General features: G+C 42.9%; 1 protein-coding gene across 1 annotated transcript in view; it reads left to right on the forward strand.

Annotated features, from left to right (window-relative positions):
* LOC137341166 (collagen alpha-1(XXVIII) chain-like) overlaps nt 1-23572 on the forward strand; it is a 234564-nt gene that overhangs the window by 117068 nt on the left and 93924 nt on the right. Inside the window, exons 13-16 of the mRNA XM_068004159.1 lie at nt 169-237; nt 9555-9623; nt 20037-20105; nt 21340-21408. Of these exons, the coding sequence (XP_067860260.1) occupies nt 169-237; nt 9555-9623; nt 20037-20105; nt 21340-21408 (276 nt within the window). The remainder of the gene's footprint in view (nt 1-168; nt 238-9554; nt 9624-20036; nt 20106-21339; nt 21409-23572) is intronic.

Genomic DNA, 23572 nt, shown 5'->3' on the forward strand with positions numbered 1-23572 from the left:
ACAGGAGCTACACTGCCCAATTTCTAGCCCGTGTTTTAAAGAATTTAGGGAAATCATCAGACAAGTAACTCATTTATTTCTTGTAAATGTATCTATGAATTTTTCTAATGTATTTCAACACCTGACGAAAAATAACACTAACTGAATGAAATGGCTTTATGTCCTTAGGGTGAAAAAGGTTCACAAGGCGGACATGGTCCCTCTGGTCCTGCTGGGATTGGAGAACCTGGATTACCTGTAAGCAACTTTGTTATTTTTAAAGCATAGTGAAATCATCTAATCATCAACCTACTTTATATCACAACCTACCTATTATTACAAACTCCAAAACAAGGAAACTTTTCTTGTTTTCTTTCACATAATAATTTAGCCTGTTTTATGTCACTGTTCAGCTTTTCTCACTTATCATTAAATTTATTAACTGGGTGAAAATAATGAACTTCAAGTCTTATGGATATAGAAAGATGGGGCATGAGAAGTACAAAGACACTTTTCCGCTGAGGATTGCAGACATTAAATAAAAATGTTTTAAACATTTTATTTGCTGGATTGGAGATGTGCTGTTAAATGTAGACATTTGTAAATGGAAAAAAGTTCATTAATTATCCGAGAGGCAGCCGTCACCACAGTCTGGGAGCAGCAATGCATGCTGCAATCCATTCTCTCCCCTATTGCCACCAGAACTGCAGTCTGTGCTTCTGTGGAGGTGGAGGCACTGACTGATCCTTGGCTGCTTCTTAGCTGGGGATCTACCGAAAATTCCAAAGAGGCTGTCACTCACTCCATTGGTTCCTGCAATGAAGACAAAGCTTTCGAGATGTAACTGCAAAGCGGAACTGTCGATTTGAGAATCACACCTGTCAGTTGCTGCACACCCTCCGAGATTGACCTCAAAACCTCCATGTAGGTACAATGTTCCTCAAACATCCTTCTTTTCAGACAAGTACCCATGAGTTATGGGACCCTCAACTCCTAAGCCAAAAGACAGCCTTCTCCTCAGCCTCCGCTGGGGTGGTGGCACATCCTCACCCACTTCTCAGTCCTCCGTCTCCCTTGTGCTCTGTGCGTCACCCAGTGCCACATCCTCACTAACATTGTCTAATCATTCCCTTTTTTCTGGTGCCTGGGAGTGACGAAGCAAGTGCACGATCCCAAGTTCAAGCCCCCTTTACCAGAGTGCATTGTGGTGGGTTAGTTGTGCAAGTGTTCCTTTAAGAAGGTGAACATTGTGCTAGTGTCTAGGGTGGGCAAGGAAAAAAAGGAAGAGTGTCTAGCGTGTTACCTTGCCTGCCCTGGTGAGGTCACTGAATTTTTTTGACACTGGCCTGCTGTCCTGGGGCTGTGGGAATTGGCACTCAGTGCCAATGCCACCTCTCTTCAGGTGGCACAAGTGATATTTCTGGCTGGCTTGCTGGCACAGACACACAAGAGCATGTGTCTTCTGACTTCAATTTTCTTAAGGAGGCTTTGGAGGTCTGAGTCAGAAAAATTCAGTGTCCTTTTTCTGTGCCTTGGTGCTGTGCCCTACTGCCTTGTTTGACTGCTTGCTCCAGAGGGTCCTGCTGTAGACATTCTTGAAAAGTATGATGAAAAGATTAATGAGACATGCAGTGAAGTTATCTGAGAATCAAGTGGGTAAGACGAGCATTGCCCCTTCCTTACCTGATTGTCCCTTGGTGAAGTGTGCAGGCTGAACGGTCATTTTAAAGGCTGCACTTCAGTTTCCATGTGCTCTGTTAACTCACATCCCTTTAAATTGGATTTACACCATTGACTACTCCAATGGATATGCAAATGAGCTGACCCAGGAAACTCTCGTGTAAGTACCTCTCCTGACCACCAGCGGGTGCTAATTTTTATTTAACAGTGCAACAGCAATGTGGGTGCAGTGCACGAGAACTGTGTCGTGCCCCAAAAAGCACTGTAGCTTCACGATTTCCTGCTGGCTGCCATTAACTTGGAGAGATTGGGCATCAGACACTGCTGAAGGCATTCTGTTGTGCATAGGGACAAGAAGCTCGGGAGCAATTCAAGCCTTAAAGGCAGGAGCAGCATTAGAGAAGCCTGTACAGTTAAAGCCCCATGGGAGAGGCAGATCTTTATTTTTTTACAGGAAATATGTCAAGATTTTTATCTGAGCACCTTCAGATGACTTATGATAAGTTTGTAATTTAATTTATGCCTGTCAGAAGCTGTCATTTGCATATCAGTGGTCTTTACATTACTTTAAAGGTTCTGTCCCCTGTGAATGAGTTTGTGGTGTTGTATCATTGCCGGGATGGCGGCAGCATTCCAAGCAGCAGTCCGGGCACCTCTGTAGACTTCCTTGCAGGGAATTGGTAAAAGGGTGGCACCAATTGCCAAGCAGTTGGAAAAGGTTCAGGGGTAACAAGTGTGGGTATGAAGAATGTTGGGATAGATTTTTGTCCTCACAGCCTGGCGGTAATCCACCAGAGCGGATCGCCCACCCCCCCTCCTTATTAATGATCCCACCTGATTTTTACTCTGTTGAAATCAATTAAATGAAAATCAGGCGGGTTCTATAACGGGTAGACGATCTGCTTCGTCTGATCACCGCCCAGGAAGATGAAAACCTACGCAAGTGACCCGCAATCCATCTGGTTACAATCAGTAAGCTGCTTACGAGCCGCGGCAGGCACCGACAGCTGGCTCAGATTAATTAGATAAAGCCTGATGCCCAATTTTGGGCCAGCCTTGGGCCTCCTGGTTCGGGCGCGCGTTGTGACCACATCACCGCCTTCACGCCTGAAACCAGGTGCCAACAGATTTCTACCCCCTATTTCTACAGTTTAATAAGAAATGAAAAAATTAGGAAATCTAAATTTAAAAAGGTGCCAAATGTCACTTGTAATGCATTTTCCATTTTATCAAAAATAAATTTGAAGCCTTTTGCAAGAGTTTAGTAGAACAGGAAGAATGGAAAGAAGAGGGAATATGAAAGGGGCACTTACTTTACCAAATGTATTTTCCTTTATCAGGCACTATTGACTCATCAAAGTGTACAAAAACTTAATGTCTCCCACACTTTCCTGTTTTCTCTTGCAAAGTTTAAGAACATTTATGCTTCCTATCATCAGATTCTCTGAAGTACTTTAACATTTCTCACAGCTGTAAAAATGGTTTAGACTTTCCATCTCACTTGGCAATAAAATAGGTTTTTCTGAAATGAAGATTCTAGTCCATCCTTCTTGGAAACTGCATAGTGTGTGAGAACATCGGCTTAGAAATTTGGCCTTCAAAGCCTCCAATATGGCGGGCAGGATGCGCATGCTCATTATGAGCTGGAGGTGCTCGCCCATCATTTTGGTACAGGCCAAAAAATCAGAGTGCAGTGCCCACACTTGAAACAGGCGTCAGGCACTTTGCATTTGCGAATAAGGGGCCTAATTAATACATGTTTGAGATCCCCACAGCAAGATTGGTTTGCCCTGAGGAAGCCGACTCTGGAGTAGGCTGCACTAAGGAAACCCAGGTTTACATGCGGCCTAACAGGTGGGCCTTAAAGGCCACAACCTACAAGGAAGTTTTAAAAATATACTTACCTGTATGTGGAGCCGGGAGCAGCAGGAGAGCTCCTCATGACCCCACATTCAAAGAATGGGGGCTGCTGCCAGACACCTCCCCCCACCCCACCAATCATCATGATCAACACAGATTCCCCTTCCCCTTCCCAATTGCCTCTGCTCCTCCCCTGATCGAAACCGACCCCCCCACCGATTGCCGTTGGTCCCTCCAATCGCCACCAATTGCTGCCAATCCCCCCTCTCCAATCACCAACAATCGCAGCCATTTCCAGCCCCCCCAACCCTGATCGCCACTATCGCCCCGACAGCCACTGCCACTTCACAACCCGATTTCCAAGCCTCTTCCCCGTTCCACTCTCCATCCTGGTCGCACATCTTCTTCACTTACCTCACTTACGGTCCAATCTGCATCCTGGGATTTACTTTCGGGCCCGCTGCCAGTGAGGCAAGCGACCTGATATTCGTGCTTTTCAAATGTGTGAACTGCCTGTGGAGGTCCGACAGACACCAGCAGATCATACATAAAATGTTAATGAGGCCCAATTTTGGGCCGGCCACAGGACACTTGATTGAGGCATCCACTGTTAGATGAATTTCTGCCCCACAATCTCCAAGAAGATAAAATGATTTTTTTCTTGCCTTCAAAGGCAATACATGTAAATGCTAGGTTATCAATTTAATATTATAATTTACAATACTTAACCACAGGGGTGACTTTCCTTGGAACTTCTCCTGATGTGCTGTCGTAACTTTGGTGAAAGTTCGGTGCAGTAGAAGAAGCTCTAAGGAAATCTCCCACCGCCCCCCCCATGACTGGTTCCACAGATGATACCCTAATGGTCCCAACATGACTTGAACCATTGGGGTAGATTTTCAACTTGCCTCCCAGGCATAAATCTGGCATTGCAGATTGGTCGCCCGTTACAGAGAATGGCCTGGCTTTCATTTCTATTGATTTCAGTCGATCTGGAATGCCAGTTTTATGCCCGAGCAGCAAGTTGAAAATCTACACCACAGTATTCTAAATAGTATTTAATCATTTATGTCTATAATTATACTGGAATGTTCAGTCCTTTTCCTAACCCAGTTATTTGTCCAAATCCTTTCTGAAGGAATTAATTGATATGACAGTAATTACTACTGAGGAGAGTTTGGTCCAATTATCTGCTCCTGTGTAGCTAGGAATATTTCTTTTAATCTCTAGATTATGGGAACTATGCTAATTTTGTGCAGCTCAAAATAATTTTTCCATTGGTATTTATAACTATTGAAAAAGGTAAATTGAAGCCTTAGCACTGTTATATTCTTCAGTTTATTTTGAAGAAAGTAGAATTTGAATTATACCATGTTCCAAAATACGGAAAATATTTCTGTGCTCAGAGATGCACAGGAAATCTAAGTAATCACAGGGGTAGGAATCCTGGAACTGACCAAATTCCCTCCTTGTGATAATGCAGATACAAAGCAAGAATAAAAGCTGTGAATAAATTGAAAGGTTTAGAAGGTTTAGGCTTTTAATGGATATTGCAAGGGAATAAGTATTGTTTTTTTTCTTGCGCAATAATAAACCAGCCATAAATTTGTATAATTGGATTAAAAGAAACCGGCCTATTAGGCAGCAGTTCAAACTAAATTATATAGTCAAAGAAACACCCAAAGGCTGTAATGGTTTCATTATGAATTCAAATATATGAGTGGTGTTTTCTCAACCAAGAGCACAGATTTTCAAACTGGGGCTACTGATTTCCTCGCAAGTCTGTGAAGGATGCCAGGAGGGGCCACAAGGTCATCGCACTTCTGTCATTTGGCGCTGAGTATATCACGTGCTGCGAGCATAGTGTCTTGAGAATTCTATTTCCTGTACTATTCTGTATTTGTTGATTAACTAACTGTGGAGCAAACAACATGGTCCCAGTTGGAAAGGCAGCCTGTCCCTTCAAACTGCTGCAGGCAGTCAATTCTTGAAGCACCAGCCAATTTCCCCCTGACACCCCCCCTCTCACCCCACACGCCCCACGTCTCCCCCTCAGTTGTGAGAATGCCGAGCTCAGGGAGCCGTACTGCTGAAGTCTGCCAAAAATATTCAAATGAGGCTTTTCCCAGGAGATTTACCAGGATCAAGATGGAAATCCTTCCCCACACTCCTGGTGGCAGTCCCGACAGAGAGAAAATCTCTGCTTATTTTTTAGAAGTTAGAACAGGAGTCTAGCTGTGTCTGTATTTCTATGCAATCCCCCACATAGAAAAGTTTGAAAACCCACGATCATAGGGAACATCTGTCTATATTTAAATTCCTAGTGCCTTGCTGTGAATCATTTTGTTTGGGTTCATTATGGTCAACAATACTAATCATTATTACTGGTCCATGTAATGGTAAAAGTATTAGTAATAGTGTATTGTTTTGTTCATTCACAAACTATGTGCTGGTTTATACTCCTGACTTATCCACTAAATGTATCTGTTGCAAATAATCTGTTTTTGACATATATAAGCAACAGAAAAGGTGCAGTGTAGATTCAATGCAAGCTTACCAGGGCTGAAGGGATATAGTTATGCAAAGAAATTTGAGAGATTAGCACTTTTTTCACTAGATCTGATCTATGCCTTCAAGCTATGATAAGGTAAATAGTGATAGATTGTTTACACTGGTCAGCGCGATGGTAACGAGCGGGCACAAACTTAAAATGATAACAAGAAGAATTGAAGGGGAGGTTAGAAAAATATTCTTAATACTGTTAATGGATATGGATTCTCTGCCACAAGCTTTGAATTTTAACTAGTAATCTTTCACGTGGAACCTTGTCAAATACCTTTTGAAAGTATAAGTACGTAATGTCATAGGGTTTACCACCATTAACTTAGGTTGTCATCTCCTCAAAGAAATCAATGAAATTGATCAGACAGGATCTTCCCTGTCTAAAACCACGTCGATACAAATTGGCATACATTGGCATCTCACTCAGAGAGACCACAAGATAGTGGATGTGGGAAATGGTAAAGTGCCACAGAAATGCTTTAGAGGGTGTTCATTTGGGATTGAAGCAGACTTAAAGGACCTTTGTTCTGTATTTAATCTTGAGTTGGTTGTGCTTAAGACTGAAGTAATGAAATAGAAATTACTCCATAATCAGTGCCAAAAAAAATTCATTTAAAATAATATCCAGAAATCTTAATACATCCTCTATAGGGCCTCACACCACAAAGTACCTTCTACTGTATGTGTTACAAAAACATGTACTTCACAGTAGTCAGTAACATTTAATTTAATAAAAGAAAATGTTGCATCCTATTGCATAAGATTAAGTGTAGAATGCCAAAATCTCATCATGATGAACGAACAGGCAGAACAGCTGTTCTTCGAGACTTGGCTACGGTCACAAAGTTGCTGCTCACTTATTCTGTGCCTACGTCTGTGAATTTGGTGATACAGTTTAAGTAACCCCCTGGTTAGTGAAGCTGCATACCCAGATTTGTTGCCAGGAACTGGCACTGCACCCTTGTCAGGAGATATGATAGGCGTGTTAGAAAAACCATCCTAATGCATTCTATAATTCCAGCGAGTATTAGAATACATCAGTACTTAATCCTACAGATGCTTATGCATGCTAAATGTGGTCCATTAAATTTGTGATTAGTCTGTGAAGTTCCTTCATACTTGCAGAGGCAAGCAGCTTTATAATTCATTTTAATTCTTTTTTGAAACTTTGATTGGTATCTGGAATCTGTTTTTACTATTAATATTTTCACTTAGTGAACTATTATTTTATTGAAATTAAAATAGAATGATCCATCACATTTGTAAATTAATGTTTTGTTTCTTGGAAATTAAAGCTATCTAATTGTATTAGTGTTAACCTGTTTACTTGAAATCACTGAGATATTGGGATTTTAAACAATATTTCTTCAACTATTTTTAAATTTATTGATAAGAAGATTAAAATCCTGAATCTACAATTTAAATTATATAACTAAAGCTATGAATTATTCCACCAAATGCTGCCATAAGTTGTAGACTTAAAAAGGTGCAAAAACAATGGCTGACATTCATAGTATCATAGTAGGTACAGCACAGGAGGAGGCCATTCGGCCCATCATGCCTGTGCCGGCTCTTTGAACAAGTATCTGATCAGTCCCATTCCCCTGTTCTTTCTCCATAGCCCTGTAAATTTTTTCTCTTCAAGTATTTATCCAACTTCCTTTTGAAAGTTACCATTGAATCTGCATCCCCCACCCTTTCAGGCAGTGCATTCCAGATCGTTACAACTCGCTGCATAAAAAATGTTTCCTTGTGTCACCTCTGGCTCTTTTGCCGATCACCTTAAATCTGTGTCCTCTGGTTACCGACCCTTCTGCCACTGGAAATGGTTTCCCCTTATTTATTCTATCAAAACTGTTCATGATTTTGAACACCTCTATCAAATCTGCCCTTAACCTCAAACTAGTTGCGAGAGGATGAAAGAGCTCTGGGAATGACAGTATGCTCAACATTGACCATGTTGTACATTGTCATTGTACATCAGGAATAAACAAAGCAAACAGAAAGACGAGCTATTGACAAATCAGTAAAGTAGGGAATAGACTTTCTGCCCAATAGCTATGAATGAGCAGAATTTAGTTCTGAGGACCTCATGCTGAAGTTGTATAGTGCTCTGATTAGCCTGCTACTTGACCACTGCATTCAGTTCTCATCACTGAGGCACAAGGGAAACATCCATGTCCCTGCACCGAGGCAAAGAAGGGCCAGAAGCTGATCCCTGATATCAGAGGATTGAGTTATGAAGGTTAGAAAAATTTAGACTCTTCAGCTTTGAAAGAGGCGAATGAGAGTAAACCTTAAAGAGGTATATAAGATCTAATTAGAATAGAAAGAATTACTCTGTAGCATTATTTCAAGTTAATCCACAAATGTAGGACAAAGGGACATAGGTATAAACTGGCAAAAGGCAATTTCAGGACACTTCTTCATGCAAGGAGTGACCTGTAATGGTCTTCTAGATGGGATACTGGAGGCATAAACTCTGGAATAATTCAAGAAGCAGTTAGATTCTGTGATGAGGGATCATAGGTTTCTATGGAAGGATGAGCTAGAAGGGCCGAATGGCCTCCCTCATCTGTACTTACCTTATTGAAAAATATTTGAAATGATTGATTTAAGATTTTAAACCTTTTAATATCATAATGTTAATAATGTATTAATTGTTAAAATTTAGAAGGCTCCATGACCACTTAGGGTAGATATTTACTCAAAAAAAATCTATTTTACATGTAGAATAAGCAGAGCAGCGTTTCACTAATGGGAAATAATTTGCAAATGGCCTGTACCTTCTGAATTTCAGATATAAAAATAATCCTGCAATAAACCACAATCTATGTAAAGCGATCTATTCAACTATTGGACAAGTCAAATACAGTGCAGATTTAAAATTATGTCCACATAAACTTCTCCAATGGACTGCCTTATATAATTATTATTTTTAAAAATTGTTCCTAGAGTGTTACATAATTCAGAAGATATTAGTATTAGCCCAGTAGCAAGATGCACATTTGTGAATATCTCTAAATGAATGAATGGTGGACATGTTAATTATTTTCAGCTGAAGCAAGTCAAAACATTGTTTGAATGCAGTTCCAAATAGCTTTGAATTTCTTTCACTAGAAAAGTAAATATTGGCAATGAACACCTTAAAGTGACCAGCTACATCCCAAATTTTTATTCGTTCCTAAATTTGATGTTTTTAGGCTTCCGTGGAGCTCAGAACTTTATAAATTAGAAATGGACACAAATTCTGGCATGTTAAACTTTATTAAAATGTTATCCTGTGGTTAAAGCTCAGTAAGTGTGAAATGTTTCACAAGATGTGGATGAAAATACTCCCGTTGCAACAACATTGTCTGTTTAATTCTTTCAATTTCGGAGAGAAGAATATTGAACAAAGATGGCGGCAATATTACTGCAACTGGTAACACGGGACTTGTTACATCTCTTTTAACTTTTCCCCTACATCATAGGGTCCTAGAGGAGATCATGGAGTAAAGGGTGAAAAAGGCCAAACAGGACAAGGTGCTCCGGGTCCAAAGGTAAGAAATTAATTTTTCTTAAAGTCACTTAAAGTACCCTGGTTGGTGACCAGGTACACTGAATGGCATTATATTGAGCCATGTAGATCAGGAAGAGCCTGGCTTTAAAGCTTAAGTTAATCAATCTCAGCTGGAGCATTAAACTTAGGCGGGCTGAGGAGGAATGGTGTTGGTCAGGTTTCCTATTCCTGTTCCTGTTTATTATCCAGTTACAGGAAAGTGCTTATTTGTGGATGTCAGTTGAAAGCAGAACTTAGCTTGTCTGTAATATCTTATATTGTCAAATAGGCTACCAACACTCATTGTTTAGGCTCACATGTGAAGAATGGATATTTAGTTGAGATATTGCCAGTGCTCTTCGAATTGTACCCAAGGAGGAGACACTCCAAGTAGAAGAAGATGAGAAAATTGGAAAAAAAATCACCAGAAATTTCCTAAAATGAATGTTAGATAGTGAGTAAATATTAGATACTGAGAAAGAGTGAACGTTAACTTTTACACAGCATTGAATGCGAAACATTAAAATACTAAAGTTTAACAAGAGCAAAAACATTTACTAATCTCAATGTATTATAAATCTGGACACTAGTCACAGTGGATGAAAATAGTCCATTTGTCTGTATTATTAAATTGGAATGTAATGTTAATGTAGTTAAAAAGCGCTTTACCCAACATGTTAGCTGTCACTATAAGACAAAGCTGGTATCAGTAAGAGTAACCATAACGCTGTTGGATTGTCATACAAGACCAATTGGTTTTCCAATGTGCTTTAGGGGAAATGCCAGCTCTCCTTACCTGGTCTGGACTATATGTGATTCCAGTCCTACCCACTGTGGTTGACTCTGAAGTGACCCAAAAAGTTACTCAGTTGTATCAGGGCAACGAGGGATGGGCAATAAATGGCGGCCTTGCCAGCGGTGCCCACACCCTGAGTATGAATAAAACAAACAAAAATCTAAAAAGTTTAACTACCTGTTGAAATAATTAAAAGGTTAATTGGATGTGATTTATGGGGTCTGGTTTTATCACATTTGTGGGCGTTCCAGTCACAGGAGGATTTTTCTCTATTGGGTAAGTGATAATATACAAGAAAAGCTGATAATTTATGAAGTATTATTGGGAAGTATTTGAGGTGTTCCATCAGTGAAGCCCTTTTTATGCCTTGAGACGATATGAGGAAGATTTGGTGGTAGGAGATTTTTTTTGAGTGAATTTTGACCTGAGTTACATAAGGAGCATAAAGGGGCAGTGGCAGCATTGATACAATATTGGCTAAGAGACAGAAAGTAGAGAATAGTGATGAATCAGTTCTCCTCCATGTTGAGCAGCATTTGGAGGAAACACTGAGGGTAGCAAGAGCACAGAATGTACTCTGGGTGGGGGACTTCAATGTCCATCATCAAGAGTGGCTCGGTAGCATCACTGCTGACCGAGCTGGCCGAGTCCTTAAGGACATAGCTGCCAGACTGGGCCTGCAGCAGGTGTTGAGCGAACCAACACGAGGGAAAAACCTACTTGACCTTGTCCTCACCAATCTACTTGTCGCAAATGCATCTGTCCATGACAGTATTGATAGGAGTGACCACCGCACAGTCCTTGTGGAGACGAAGTCCCATCTTCACACCGAGGACACCATCCAACGTGTTGTGTGGCACTACCACCATGCTAAATGGGATAGATTCAGAACAGATCTAGCTACTCAAAACTGGGCATCCATGAGGCGCTGTGGGCCATCAGCAGCAGCAGAATTGTATTCCAGCACAATCTGTAACCTCATGGCCCGGCATATTCCTCACTCTACCATTACCAACAAGCCAGGGGATCAACCCTGGTTCAATGAGGAGTGTAGAAGAGCATGCCAGGAGCAGCACCAAGCATACCTAAAAATGAGGTATCAACCTGGTGAAGCTACAACACAGGACTACATGCATGCTAAACAGCGGAAGCAACATGCTATAGACAGAGCTAAGGGATTCCACAACCAACGGATCAGATCAAAGCTTTGCAGTCCTGCCATATCCAGTCGTGAATGGTGGTGGACAGTTAAACAACTAACGGGAGGAGGAGGCTCTGTAAACATCCCCATCCTCAATGATGGCAGAGTCCAACACGGGAGTGCAAAAGACAAGGCTGAAGCTATTGCAACCATCTTCAGCCAGAAGTGCCGAGTAGATCATCCATCTTGGCATCCTCCCGATATCCCGACCATCACAGAAGCCAGTTTTCAGCAAATTCGATTCACTCCACGTGATATTGGTTGATTGGCACCCCATCCACCACCCTAAATATGCACTCCCTTCACCACCGGCGCACTGTGGCTGCAGTATGTACCATCCACAGGATGCACTGCAGCAACTCACCAAGCCTTCTTCGACAGCACCTCCCAAACCCGCGACGTCAACCACCTAGAAGGACAGGGGCAGCAGGTACATGGGAACAACACCACCTGCACATTCCCCTCCAAGTCACACACCATCCCGACTTGGTAAAATATATCGCTGTTCCTTCATCGTCGCTGGGTCAAAATCCTGGAACTCCCTACCTAACAGCACTGTGGGAGAACCTTCACCACACGGACTGCAGCGGTTCAAGAAGGCGGCTCACCACCACCTTCTCAAGGGCAATTAGGGATGGGCAATAAATGCTGGCCTCGCCAGTGATGCCAACATCCCATGAATGAATTTAAAAAAAAATCAAAGAACGGCTGAGTGCACTGGATACAACAAAGGCTATGGGCCCCGCCAACATCCTGGCTGTAGTGCTGAAGACTTGTGCTCCAGAACTAGCCGCACCTCTAGCCAAACTGTTCCAGTACAGCTACAACACTAGGATCTACCCGACAATGTGGAAAATTGCCCAGGTATGTCCTGTCCACAAAAAGCAGGACAAATCCAATCCGGCCAATTACTGTCATCGGCAAAGTGATGGAAGGTGTCGTCGACAGTGCTATCAAGTGGCACTTACTCGCCAATAACCTGCTCACCGATGCTCAGTTTGGGTTCCGCGAGGACCACACGGCTCCAGACCTCATTACTGTCTTGGTCCAAACATGGACAAAAGAGATGAATTCCAGAGGTGAGGTGAGAGTAACTGCTCAGCTAACTTGACATCAAGGCAGCATTTGACCGAGTGTGGCACCAAGGAGCCCGAGTAAAATTGAAGTCAGTGGGAGTCAGGGGGAAAACTCTCCAGTGGCTGGAGTCATACCGAGCACAACGAAAGATGGTAGTGGTTGTTGGAGGCCAATCATCTCAGCCCCAGGACATTGCTGCAGGAGTTCCTCAGGGCAGTGTCCTCAGCCCAACCATCTTCATCTGCTTCATCAATGACCTTCCCTCCTTCATAAGGTCAGAAATGGGGATGTTTGCTGATGATTGCACAGTGTTAAGTTCCATTCGCAACCCCTCAGATAATGAAGCAGTCCGTGCCCGCATGCAACAAGACCTGGACAACGTCCAGGCTTGGGCTGATAAGTGGCAAGTTACATTCGCTCCAGACAAGTGCCAAGCAATGACCATCTCCAACAAGAGAGAGTCTAACCACCTCCCCTTGACATTCAACGGCATTACCATCACCGAATCCCCCACCATCAACATCCTGGGGGTCATCATTGACCAGAAACTTAACTGGACCAGCCACATAAATACTGTGGCTACAAGAGCAGGTCAGAGGCTGGGTATTCTGCGGCAAGTGACTCACCTCCTGACTCCCCAAAGCCTTTCCACCATCTACAAGGCACAAGTCAGGAGTGTGATGGAATACTCTCCTGACTTGGATGAGTGGATGAGTGCAACACTCAAGAAGCTCGACACCATCCAGGACAAAGCAGCCCGTTTGTTTGGCACCCCATCCACCATTCTAAACATTCACTCCCTTCACCACTGGTGCACCATGGCTGCAGTGTGTACCATCCACAGGATGCACTGCAGCAACTCGCCAAGGCTTCTTCGACAGCACCTCCCAAACCTGCGACCTCTACCACCTAGAAGGACAAGGGCAGCAGGCAAATGGGAACAACACCACCTGCACGTTCCCCTCCAAGTCACACACCATCCCCACGTGGAAATATATCACCGTTCCTTCATCATCACTGGGTCAAAATCCTGGAACTCCTTAACAGCACTGTGGGAGAACCTTTACCACATGGACTGCAGCGGTTCAAGAAGGTGGCTCACCACCACCTTCTCGAGGGCAATTAGGGATGGGCAATAAATGCTGGCCTTGCCAACAATGCCCACATCCCATGAATGAATAATAAAAAAAGAACACTTGTTTTTCAGACTGGAGGGAAGTATACAGTAGTGTCCCCCAATTGTCGGCATTAGGACCACTGCTCTTTTTGATTGATATTAATACCCTGGACTTGGGTATACAGGGTATAATTTCAATGTTTGCAGATGACACAAAACCCAGAAATGTAGTGAACAGTGAGGAGGATATTAATAGACTTCAGGAGAACATAGACAGACTGATGAAATGGGCAGACACATTGCAGATGAAATTTAATGCAGAAAAGTGTGAATGATGTACAGGTGCCTAACCACACAGAAACAACACCTACCCGCAACCTCAAAGAAGAAACACAGAACAATGGGGAAGATTTTCACTGTGCAATATGTGTAATTAAATCATAAACCACTTGATGACGAACTGGCTTCTGATTTTGTTACGCAAAGCACAAAGCGGAAAATCTTTCCCAATGTGTTTACACAACATGGCATTCACAGCTGATAGAAAAATGCAAATTATTTACGAATTCAATGTTCCCGATAATTACATGGAGGCGGGGAAGGAGTGAGGGGTGGGGGTCATTGCGGCCGGGAAACACGGAAGACCATGTAACCTGGAGGTCAAGTTAAATTTAACAGTAGGACCTCATTTAAATTTTTTGTCTCCATTTCCCGGCCGTCCGTCAGTCAGCCAGATTGAGAGACTGGCTGGTAGTTGGGCGGGGAGGCCAGAGGTCTCGGGGAGATCGGGGGTTGGAGGGACATCCGAAGTCAGGGGGAGATCGGGGGTCAGGAGGAGATCGGATGTCAAGGGGAGATCGTGGATCGGGGGGGAGATCGGATCGTGGGGTGGGAATTTGGCCATGGGGAAGCACTCCTGCTCTTCCTGGCCCACAAGCAGTGCTGGAATGGCACTTACCTGCTGGACCTGGCCATTCCCAACCTCCCTCCAGCTGCCGGGTTTCCTGAGCCCTGGAAAATCTGCTCCACAAGCATTAAATCTAAAAGCCTCATTAAAATATTTAAATCACAGACTCATCTCTGGACAGCAGGTTAGTTGACTGCCTCCCAACCCGCCTCGGTTAAAACCGGAAGCGGGTACATTGGAGGTAGGCTGGGGGCGGGTTTTGGATTTTTGCAATATTAACACCCCCCCCACCAGCCGCTCTCCCGGCTGTCGTAGGGCTTTGAAATTCCATCCCCCCCCCACCAATAAATCTTGGCACTTTATAGTTACAGTGGATGAAAATAACCCAATTTGCCTGTATTTCTAAACTGGAATATAATGTTTATGTAGTCAAAAAGTGCCTTACCCACCATGTTAGGCCGCCAATACAAGATATAGCTCTGGTGAGACTGCTCCTTTAGTTGCATGCACTGAATTTAGTTTGTGAACATTGCAAACTCAATATGATGAATTTGAAATGAAGATGTTTCTTGAGGCTCAGAATTTAATTTCATAAATAGGTCACTCCAGGGGAAGATTTCTTTCATGCACTCTTACCAAATTGAAACACAGGCTTTGAACCAATAAGTGGTTTTAGTAACATAAGATAGGTCAATGAAAAGTACACAGTTTAACAAAGTGAGATGTAGGTATTTCCCTACATTCCTCAATATATAAAGCATCTTGCTTTGTTTCCAGAAATGGACCTTTAAGCGGAAGCCCAGTTACTGCTAACTCACACTAGTCTACCTCACTGGCTAGGCCAATACTAACTTATTAAATTCAACCTTACAGGTGGTGGATGTGAATTTCAAATATTGTCTGCTTTCAGAAGACTCCCTGTGGCCTGTCAATATAATCCTGTAAAAGGGAGTCTCTGACCACAAATTGTCAACCACAGAGAGCTCCAGCCAATCAACAACGACAATAACAACTACTTGCATTTATATAGCACCTTTAACATAGTAAAACGTCCCAAGGCATTTCACAGGAACAATTTTCAAACAAAATTTGAAAGGAGGAGTGAGAGGTAGAGAGGTGGAGAGGTTTAGGGAGGGAATTCCAGAGCTTAGGGTCTAGGCAGCTGAAGGCACGGCCGCCATTGGTGAAGCGATTAAAATCGGGGATGCGCAAGAGGCAATAATTGGAGGAGCGCAGAGATCTCGGAGGGTTGTAGGGCTGGAGGAGGTCACAGAGATAGGGAGGGGCGAGGCCATGGAGGGATTTGAAAACAAGGATGAGAATTTTAAAATTGAGACGTTCCTGGACCAGGAGCCAGTGTAGGTCAGCGAGCACAGGGGTGATGGGTGAACGGGACTCGGTGCGAGTTAGGATATGGGCAGCAGAGTTTTGGATGAACTCAAGTTTATGGAGGGTGGAAGATGGGAGGCCGGCCAGGAGAACATTGGAATTGACAAGTCTAGAGGTAACAAAGGCATGGATGAGCTGAGGCAGGGGCGGAGACAGGCAATGTTACTTAGATGAAAGTAGGTGGTCCTGGTGATGGAGCGGATATGTGGTCAGAAGCTCTTCTCAGGATCAAATAGGACACCAAGGTTGCGAACAGTCTGGTTCAGCCTCAGACAGTGGCCAGGAAGAGGGATGGAGTCGGTGGCTAAGGAACGGAATTTAAGGTTTCAGAAACATCTATCGATCAAAGTCACTACTCCAGGCTAGAGTTTATCCTTTGGTCTGTGCCAGGGAGCTTGTGAACACCCCCACAGATCCTGAAACAAAGGCAGCAAATGATACACCTCCCATGATTTAATTAAAACAAAAAGCTATTCCTCAATACTGAATAAAGCCAATCTCAGAGAATGGCGACCTAAGATGCTTGTCATTAAATGCAATTGTTCTGCCCAATTGACAACAGAAAATGCTGGAAATACTCAGCAGGTCAGGCAGCATCTGTGGAGAGAAAAACAGAGTTAATGTTTCAGGTCAATGATCTTTTGTCAGAACAGGAAGAAGTTAGAGATTGAACAATTTTTAAGCAAGTTCGGAGCCAGGCAAAGAAGAGGGGGAGGGGAGGAAATAATAAAAGGGAAGGTCTGTGATAGTTGTAAGGCAGCAGTGATTAAATGACAAAAAGGATGATGGTGCAAGGCAAAAGGGGACAGTAATGGAACAACTAAAAGATGGGTCCAGAGGAGATGTAATTGGTTACAGCAGAATAGCAGAGGGGGAGGGCAGCATGGAAAATCTGGCAAAGAGCAGAAATATAGAAAATAGGAGCAGGAGTAGGCTATTCGGCCCTTCAAGCCTGCTCCGCCATTCAATATGATCATGGCTGATCCTCTATCTCAATACCATATTCCTGCTCGCTCCCCAAACCCCTTGATGCCTTTTGTGTCTAGAAATCTATCTAGCTCCTTCTTAAATGTATTCAGGCCTCCACAGCCTTCTGTGGTAGAGAATTCCACAGGTTCACCACCCTCTGAGTGAATAAATTTCTCTCATCTCAGTCCTAAATGTCCTACCTCGTATCCTGAGACTGTGACCCCTCGTTCTGGACCCCCCAGCCAGGGGAAACATCCTCGCTGCATCCAGTCTGTCTAGCCCTGTCAGAATTTTATATGTTTGAATGAGATCCCCACTCATTCTTCTAAACTCGAGTGAATACAGGCTGAGTCGACCCAATCTCTCCTCATACGACAGTCCTGCCATCCCAGGAATCAGTCTGGTGAACCTTTGCTGCATTCCCTCTATGGCAAGAATATCCTTTCTTAGGTAAGGAGACCAAAATTGCATACAATACTCCAGGTGTGGTCTCACCAAGGCCCTGTATAACTGTAGTAAGACATCCTTGCTCCTGTACTCAAATCCTCTTGCAATGAAGGACAACATACCATTTGCCTCCCTAACTGCTTGCTTAAGGCCCCCATGGCCCGGGAATGTGGCGGAGAAAGGTGGGTAGACCCCTGGGGTGCAGACCATCCCACCGGCCATGTATCAATGGTGGATCCCCACCCCAAGCACCAGCCCACACCTCCTCCTCTCCCTTTCTATTATCCCCAGCCGGCTTGTCTGGAACTGAACCAATTTGTTTTCCTTTGAGAGATGCCCTGTAAGATCCTGTTTTAACCCCTTACATGCTGACTTTATTAATACAAGTTAAAAATGCAGCACTAGCAAAAATCCATTTTGCCACACCCCAATCTGCTGAATTTGTGATCTCAGCTGCTTTAATGCAGGGAAAACAGCAAAAGACCAGGTAACCCTCCACCATGGGACAGGGAAAGTTGGATGAGGAAGGGTGGATAAGAATTCCTCTGTTTGCTGTGTGTATCATCAATGCATTTATGATTTTTTTTCTGTTTGGTATCTCTAGTGAAATTGTAATCACATTCTTCTAGAATCTCGCTGATCACTCTCTTGTGCTCTGTAGTAATTGGCTCTGTGCTTTTAACCAGGTGAAGTGTAAAGCTTGGGAGGACTTGTAGAGAGATAAAACTAACATACAAAATAAACTCGCTGACCTCTGTTGTTTCATGCATGTAAAGGCAAAAATAAATCTTGCCTACAAGACAGGAAATCATGTTTATAAATGGATGTTCCTGAAGCTGCAAAATAAATTAATGGCATATATGCGATCCTAATTGGAAACACAGAAGTTCCAAATAATAAATCTTTGTTTACTTGGAAAAGCAAATTCCTTTTCATTGGATACAATCCAGGATTTTCAACCATTCCATGCAGCTGTTTGCTTTCTCCATTATTTTTCCTCTTTCCTGTTTTGTTTCTTAGTAATTATTGATCCTTCATTTCTCTTCCACTGAGAATCTATTTAATTTTAGGCAGATCTGGGGCCGATTACCGTCACTTCCAAGATCTCAGGAAAATCTACTGAAATGCAATAATAGATTTGCCTGAGATTTTACAATGTATTCTATTTCTCTTTTTATTTTAAGGGCTTTAATATTAAAGTATTGTTGCACTGTTTAACCTCATTATTGTTTAACAATCAGGAGTAAGAATTTAAGAATGCAAGTACAATTTGGCAAGAAAAATCTTTTACATCCTCTTACATTTCAGGAACTGTGGATTATGTAATAATTGTCAGCAATGTGTATGAATGCTAGGTTAGTCAGACACAAGAAATTGAACCTGGTGTCCTAAACAATGTGACATTGAGAGTCAGTTAGTGTTTACTGTATGTAGGAATCAATGTAATTGGAATATTTCAGGTCATTAGTTACTAGCTTAGATTTACTGAAAACATCTTGGGGCAGTGTGGAAAGGCACCGCGATCAAAGTCCAGTTGTGAGCAACTTTGTTTAAAGTTATATTCTAAAGTCATTACACAGCAATCAAACATTCAGACCTCTGCTTATCTGATTATGGAAAACTGTATTTTTCGAAAGAAAGAAAGAAAGAAAGAACAAATCTGCACTTATTGGCACTATTTGCACTAGCACCTTTCACATCTTCATAGTGTACCAAAATGCTTTAGGGCCAGTGAATGACTTTTGCAGTGTAGTCACTGTTGTTATGTCGGCAAACGCAACAGCCAGTTTGCATATGTAAGGTCCGTCAAACACCAATGAGATATGTAAGTGGTTGATCTGTTTGGTAGTGTTGGGTTGAGGGAGCAATGTTGACCAGGACACTAGGAGAATTCTTTGCTCTTCTTCAAAATATTACCATGGGATCTTTTAGATCAACCTGAATCTAAAATTGACTGGCTAATCAGACAATAATGCCACCTCATAGTTGCTGTGACTCTCCAGGATTGGCAACAATGTGTGAAAAGTTGGGCGCCAACTAGTCTGGGATGGTTATGCTTATCTGCTGGATTATAGTGAGGGACATTCAGAGTGATCTGTTCTATACCACAGCATTTTGCACTATCTCATAGTTGGGTAGGGTTGCCATCACTGGTTGGGCATATTCCTGGAGGTTTCATCAGATGAGCTCCTACCTCCAACTGTCCTGTCCAATCAAACAGGCTTTTTTTCTCATTTCCAATATTTTCATAACTAATAAATGAAAGTATTCAAAGAAAATCAAAATAATACATTTTTTTAATGTCCCTATGATGTTTCTCCTGGATTGCTCACAGCAGTGTCCAGGAGATTAATCTTGGTTGTCCAGGACAACCCTGGAGGGTTGGCAACCCTATAGTCAAGCAAGAATAAAACCTTTATGAACATTTAAGAGATAGTATTGCACAGTTTCTGCTTGAGCCTAAATCTTATTGGTATATTTAATGATTCTGCACATACTTTGCTTTTATAGGGTGACATAGGCTATATCGGACTTAAAGGTTCTCGAGGACCTACCGGAACTGGAATTAAAGGTGTCAAGGTAGAAATAATTTGTCAATCTTTTCTTTTCAATTTTGTTACAAATCTAATAAGAGTTCTCAAGGTGGCTCAGTGGGTTAACATGTCATATATTAACATGGGTGTCATACTGAGTCATTTGGATCAGGAAGGCCACAAATCAAATCCACTACTTATTCAATCTCAGCCAGGGCAAAAGGAGTACTGTGATTGGTCTCAACACCGTTGTGCTAGGGAAGGAAATATTTGACCAAGACTCCCTGCCCATATCACTATTCAGCAATAGCTGCTGGAAGTTTGAGAGGACAGAATAGGACTCACTTTTCATGTTTAAATAGTTTGCTATTTTATATTTTAACCCCCAGCGGGTTTCAGACAGGCAGGGGGCGGGTGAGTGCAAAACACACTTGTGGGCCTAAGTTTAAGGCCCCGGGGTATTTTAATTCCCAGGCCTCATCTCCATGCTGCCAGTCAGTTGCCCACCCAAAACAGGTGGAAAGTGGCAGCTGGCCAGCAGGTAGGAGCGAAAGTTTGGAGGCCAGAGTCTGCTGGCTGGCACCAAAGGAATGCTTGCTGGCAAGCGGGTAAGCTGCATGGAGGGAGGTTTCAGAAGTTTCTCGCAGGAGGGAAGTGGGACGTCCAGGGCAGGGGAGTCCACAATTTCCCTTGTGGGGCCTGGAGGAGCACTCCTGCTCCTGCTCTTTTCAAAGGGCAGCTTTATGGGTCAGTACCACTGATATACCTGGAGGGTATAATGTGCATGGTAATATCCTGGGATATACTGCCATTTTTCTGTAAATGCACATCCAAAATCATTTCACATCGACTTGAAATTAGCAATAAACATCATTCTCAAAGGATAATTTTAATGGATGGAATATCATGGGGAATCTACCCATGATTGCCTGATATGCATGAGGGTCTTCACCAAAGGCATACTTTCAGAAAAATAATCCTTTAGCCTATCTGTAAAATCTCAAATCCAGCAAATCAAGAGGGAGAAACTGTGGAGGTTCCAAGTTATGTTACACAATTAACTGATAAAAAAAAATGAAGAATCCAAACATAAAGCAATAATTTCCCACTGATGGATGAAAGAAGGAAAACTTGCAGAAAAGGTTCAAACAGACCCTTAATGGTTCATGCTTGTCTTTATTGTGGTGACATCACTCAATCTATTTTTTGAAAAGCAATACTTGGAAATCTGTCCATTTTTGAACTTGTTTGAAGACAGTTTTACATTCCAATTTCGGCAGGGTGATATTGGGCCTCCAGGACCATCAGGACCTATAGGCATCACAGGAATTGGTTTGCAAGGCGAAAAGGTAAAGTAACACTAACCAACTATTTATGTATAATATGTGAAAAGTCTTGCACCTAGTGTGTACTTCCTGTTTGCCATATTTACTTCCTTTGTCATGATTTTGTAATGCATGGGGTCATGCATTGTTCACACCTGTGGTCATGCCTTGGTGCAAAGCCTGAGTATTATTTAATGTATGGTATGTATGCTTACCTTTCAATCCTCCTGACACTAGGTGGTGCTGATGTGGCCTAAACTGTGTCTCTCAGGTCCATTCTTCTCGACTTTAGATGGTGCTGCTCCTTCCCAGGTCCATTTAGGGAATGCCTCCGCTTCCTAGAAAGGTCGGCCTACTAACTATTTCTCGATGCCCATTTCCCCCACGCTGCCTGTCCTCACCAGCATGGCTTGCCTCTTCAGTCACTCTTGGGCTTGCTGGCTGTTTTTCATTGGTTTACTGGCTGTTTACTTGTTAAACAACTCATTTTTCCTAATTTCTCCTAATTTTTCCGGCAGGGCCTACCTTCTCCGCCCCAAGCTCCCCGCTTCTGGATCGTGTGTGTTTTCGTCCTCATCCCCCCCAAGCTCCCTGGTACAGCCTGCTCCCTCAGTCCTGGGCTCCTGTACTCGCCACGTGCAGTCTGCCTCCCACCTTGGTCGCCCCTGGTGGTGCTCTTCGCCAGTTTACTGGCTGTTTATATTTTAAAGCACTTAGGGAGTCATTTTATTCTGAGGACACATTATCAGTGATATTCAGTCGCTATATTAAGCAGCTTATCCGACAGGCAAATACGGGCAATGCAACACCAGCTAAGCAGTTCTCACATCACTTGCCATTTAGTGTATGAGATCATAACAGGAGTAATTTTCAGGTTGGCAAGATGTAACGAGTGGAGTGCCACAGGGATCAGTGTTGTGGCCTCAATTATTTACAATCTATATCAATGACTTGGATGAAGGGACTGAATGTATGGTTGTTAAATTTGCTGGTGACACAAAGGTAGATAGGAAAGTAAGTTGTGAAGAGGACATAAGGAGGCTGCAAAGGGATATTGATAGGTTAAGTGAGTGGGCAAAAATTTGGCAGATGGAGTAATATTTGGGAAAATGTGAACTTGTCCACTTTGGCAGGAGGAATAGAAAAGCAGTATATTATTTAAATGGAGAGAGATTGCAGAACTCTGAGGTACAGAGGGATCTGGGTGTCCTAGTACATGAATCAGAAAAAAGTTAGTATGCAGGTACAGCAAGTGATTAGGAAGGCAAATGGAATGTTGTCATTTATTGCAAGGGGAATGGAATATAAAAGTAGAGATGTTTTGCTCCAGTTGTACAGGGCATTGGTGAGACCACATCTAGAATACTGTGTGCAGTTTTGGTCTCCTTATTTAAGAAAGGACATAATTGCTTTAGAGGCAGTTTAGAGAAGGTTCACTCGACTGATTCCTGGGATGAGGGGGTTATCTTATGAGCAAAGGTTGGACAAGTTGGGCCTGTATACATTGGAGTTTAGAAGAATGAGAGGTGATCTTATTGAAACATATAAGATCCTGAGGGGACTTGAAGGGGTAGATGCTGAGAGGATGTTTCCCCATGTGGGAGAGACTAGAACTAGAGGCCACAGTTTAAAAATAAGGGGTCTCCCATTTAAGACGGAGATGAGGAGAATTTTTTTCTCTGAGGGTTGTGAGTCTGTGGAACTCCCTTCCCCAGAGAGCGGTGGAGGCAGGGTCATTGAATATTTTTAAGGCTGAGTTAGATAGATTCCTGATTAACAAGGGAGTCATAGGTTATAGTAAGTAGATGGGAAAGTAGGGTTGAGGGGGGAGGGGGGAAGGGAGGAGAGAGGGGGGAATCGGTGGCCGGGGGGAGATGGGGGGGTGGTAGAGGCGATTGGTTGCCGGGCACTCCTGTTCCTCCTGACTCTACATTCAGGTAAGTATGGGACCTTCCTGCTGGTTCATGCCACGTTGTGTTGTGTGAGCTCAGTACATAGCAAGCTAAGCACTGGGGCATTTGAAAATTGAAAACAAATCCTGCAGGACCCTAATTTAAATAAATTATTCTAGGCCGTTGAATCTTATCTCTGATCCCTTATTCCTGACCTTTGCGTGCAGGTGATGGGTGGTTACTCCTGGGCAAAGGTTATGAAAATCAATACTCTGAACTCTGAGGATTGGGTATCC

The sequence above is a fragment of the Heptranchias perlo genome, chromosome 2 (genome assembly GCF_035084215.1).
Source record: "Heptranchias perlo isolate sHepPer1 chromosome 2, sHepPer1.hap1, whole genome shotgun sequence".
In the NCBI taxonomy this organism is placed as follows: Eukaryota; Metazoa; Chordata; class Chondrichthyes; order Hexanchiformes; family Hexanchidae; genus Heptranchias; species Heptranchias perlo.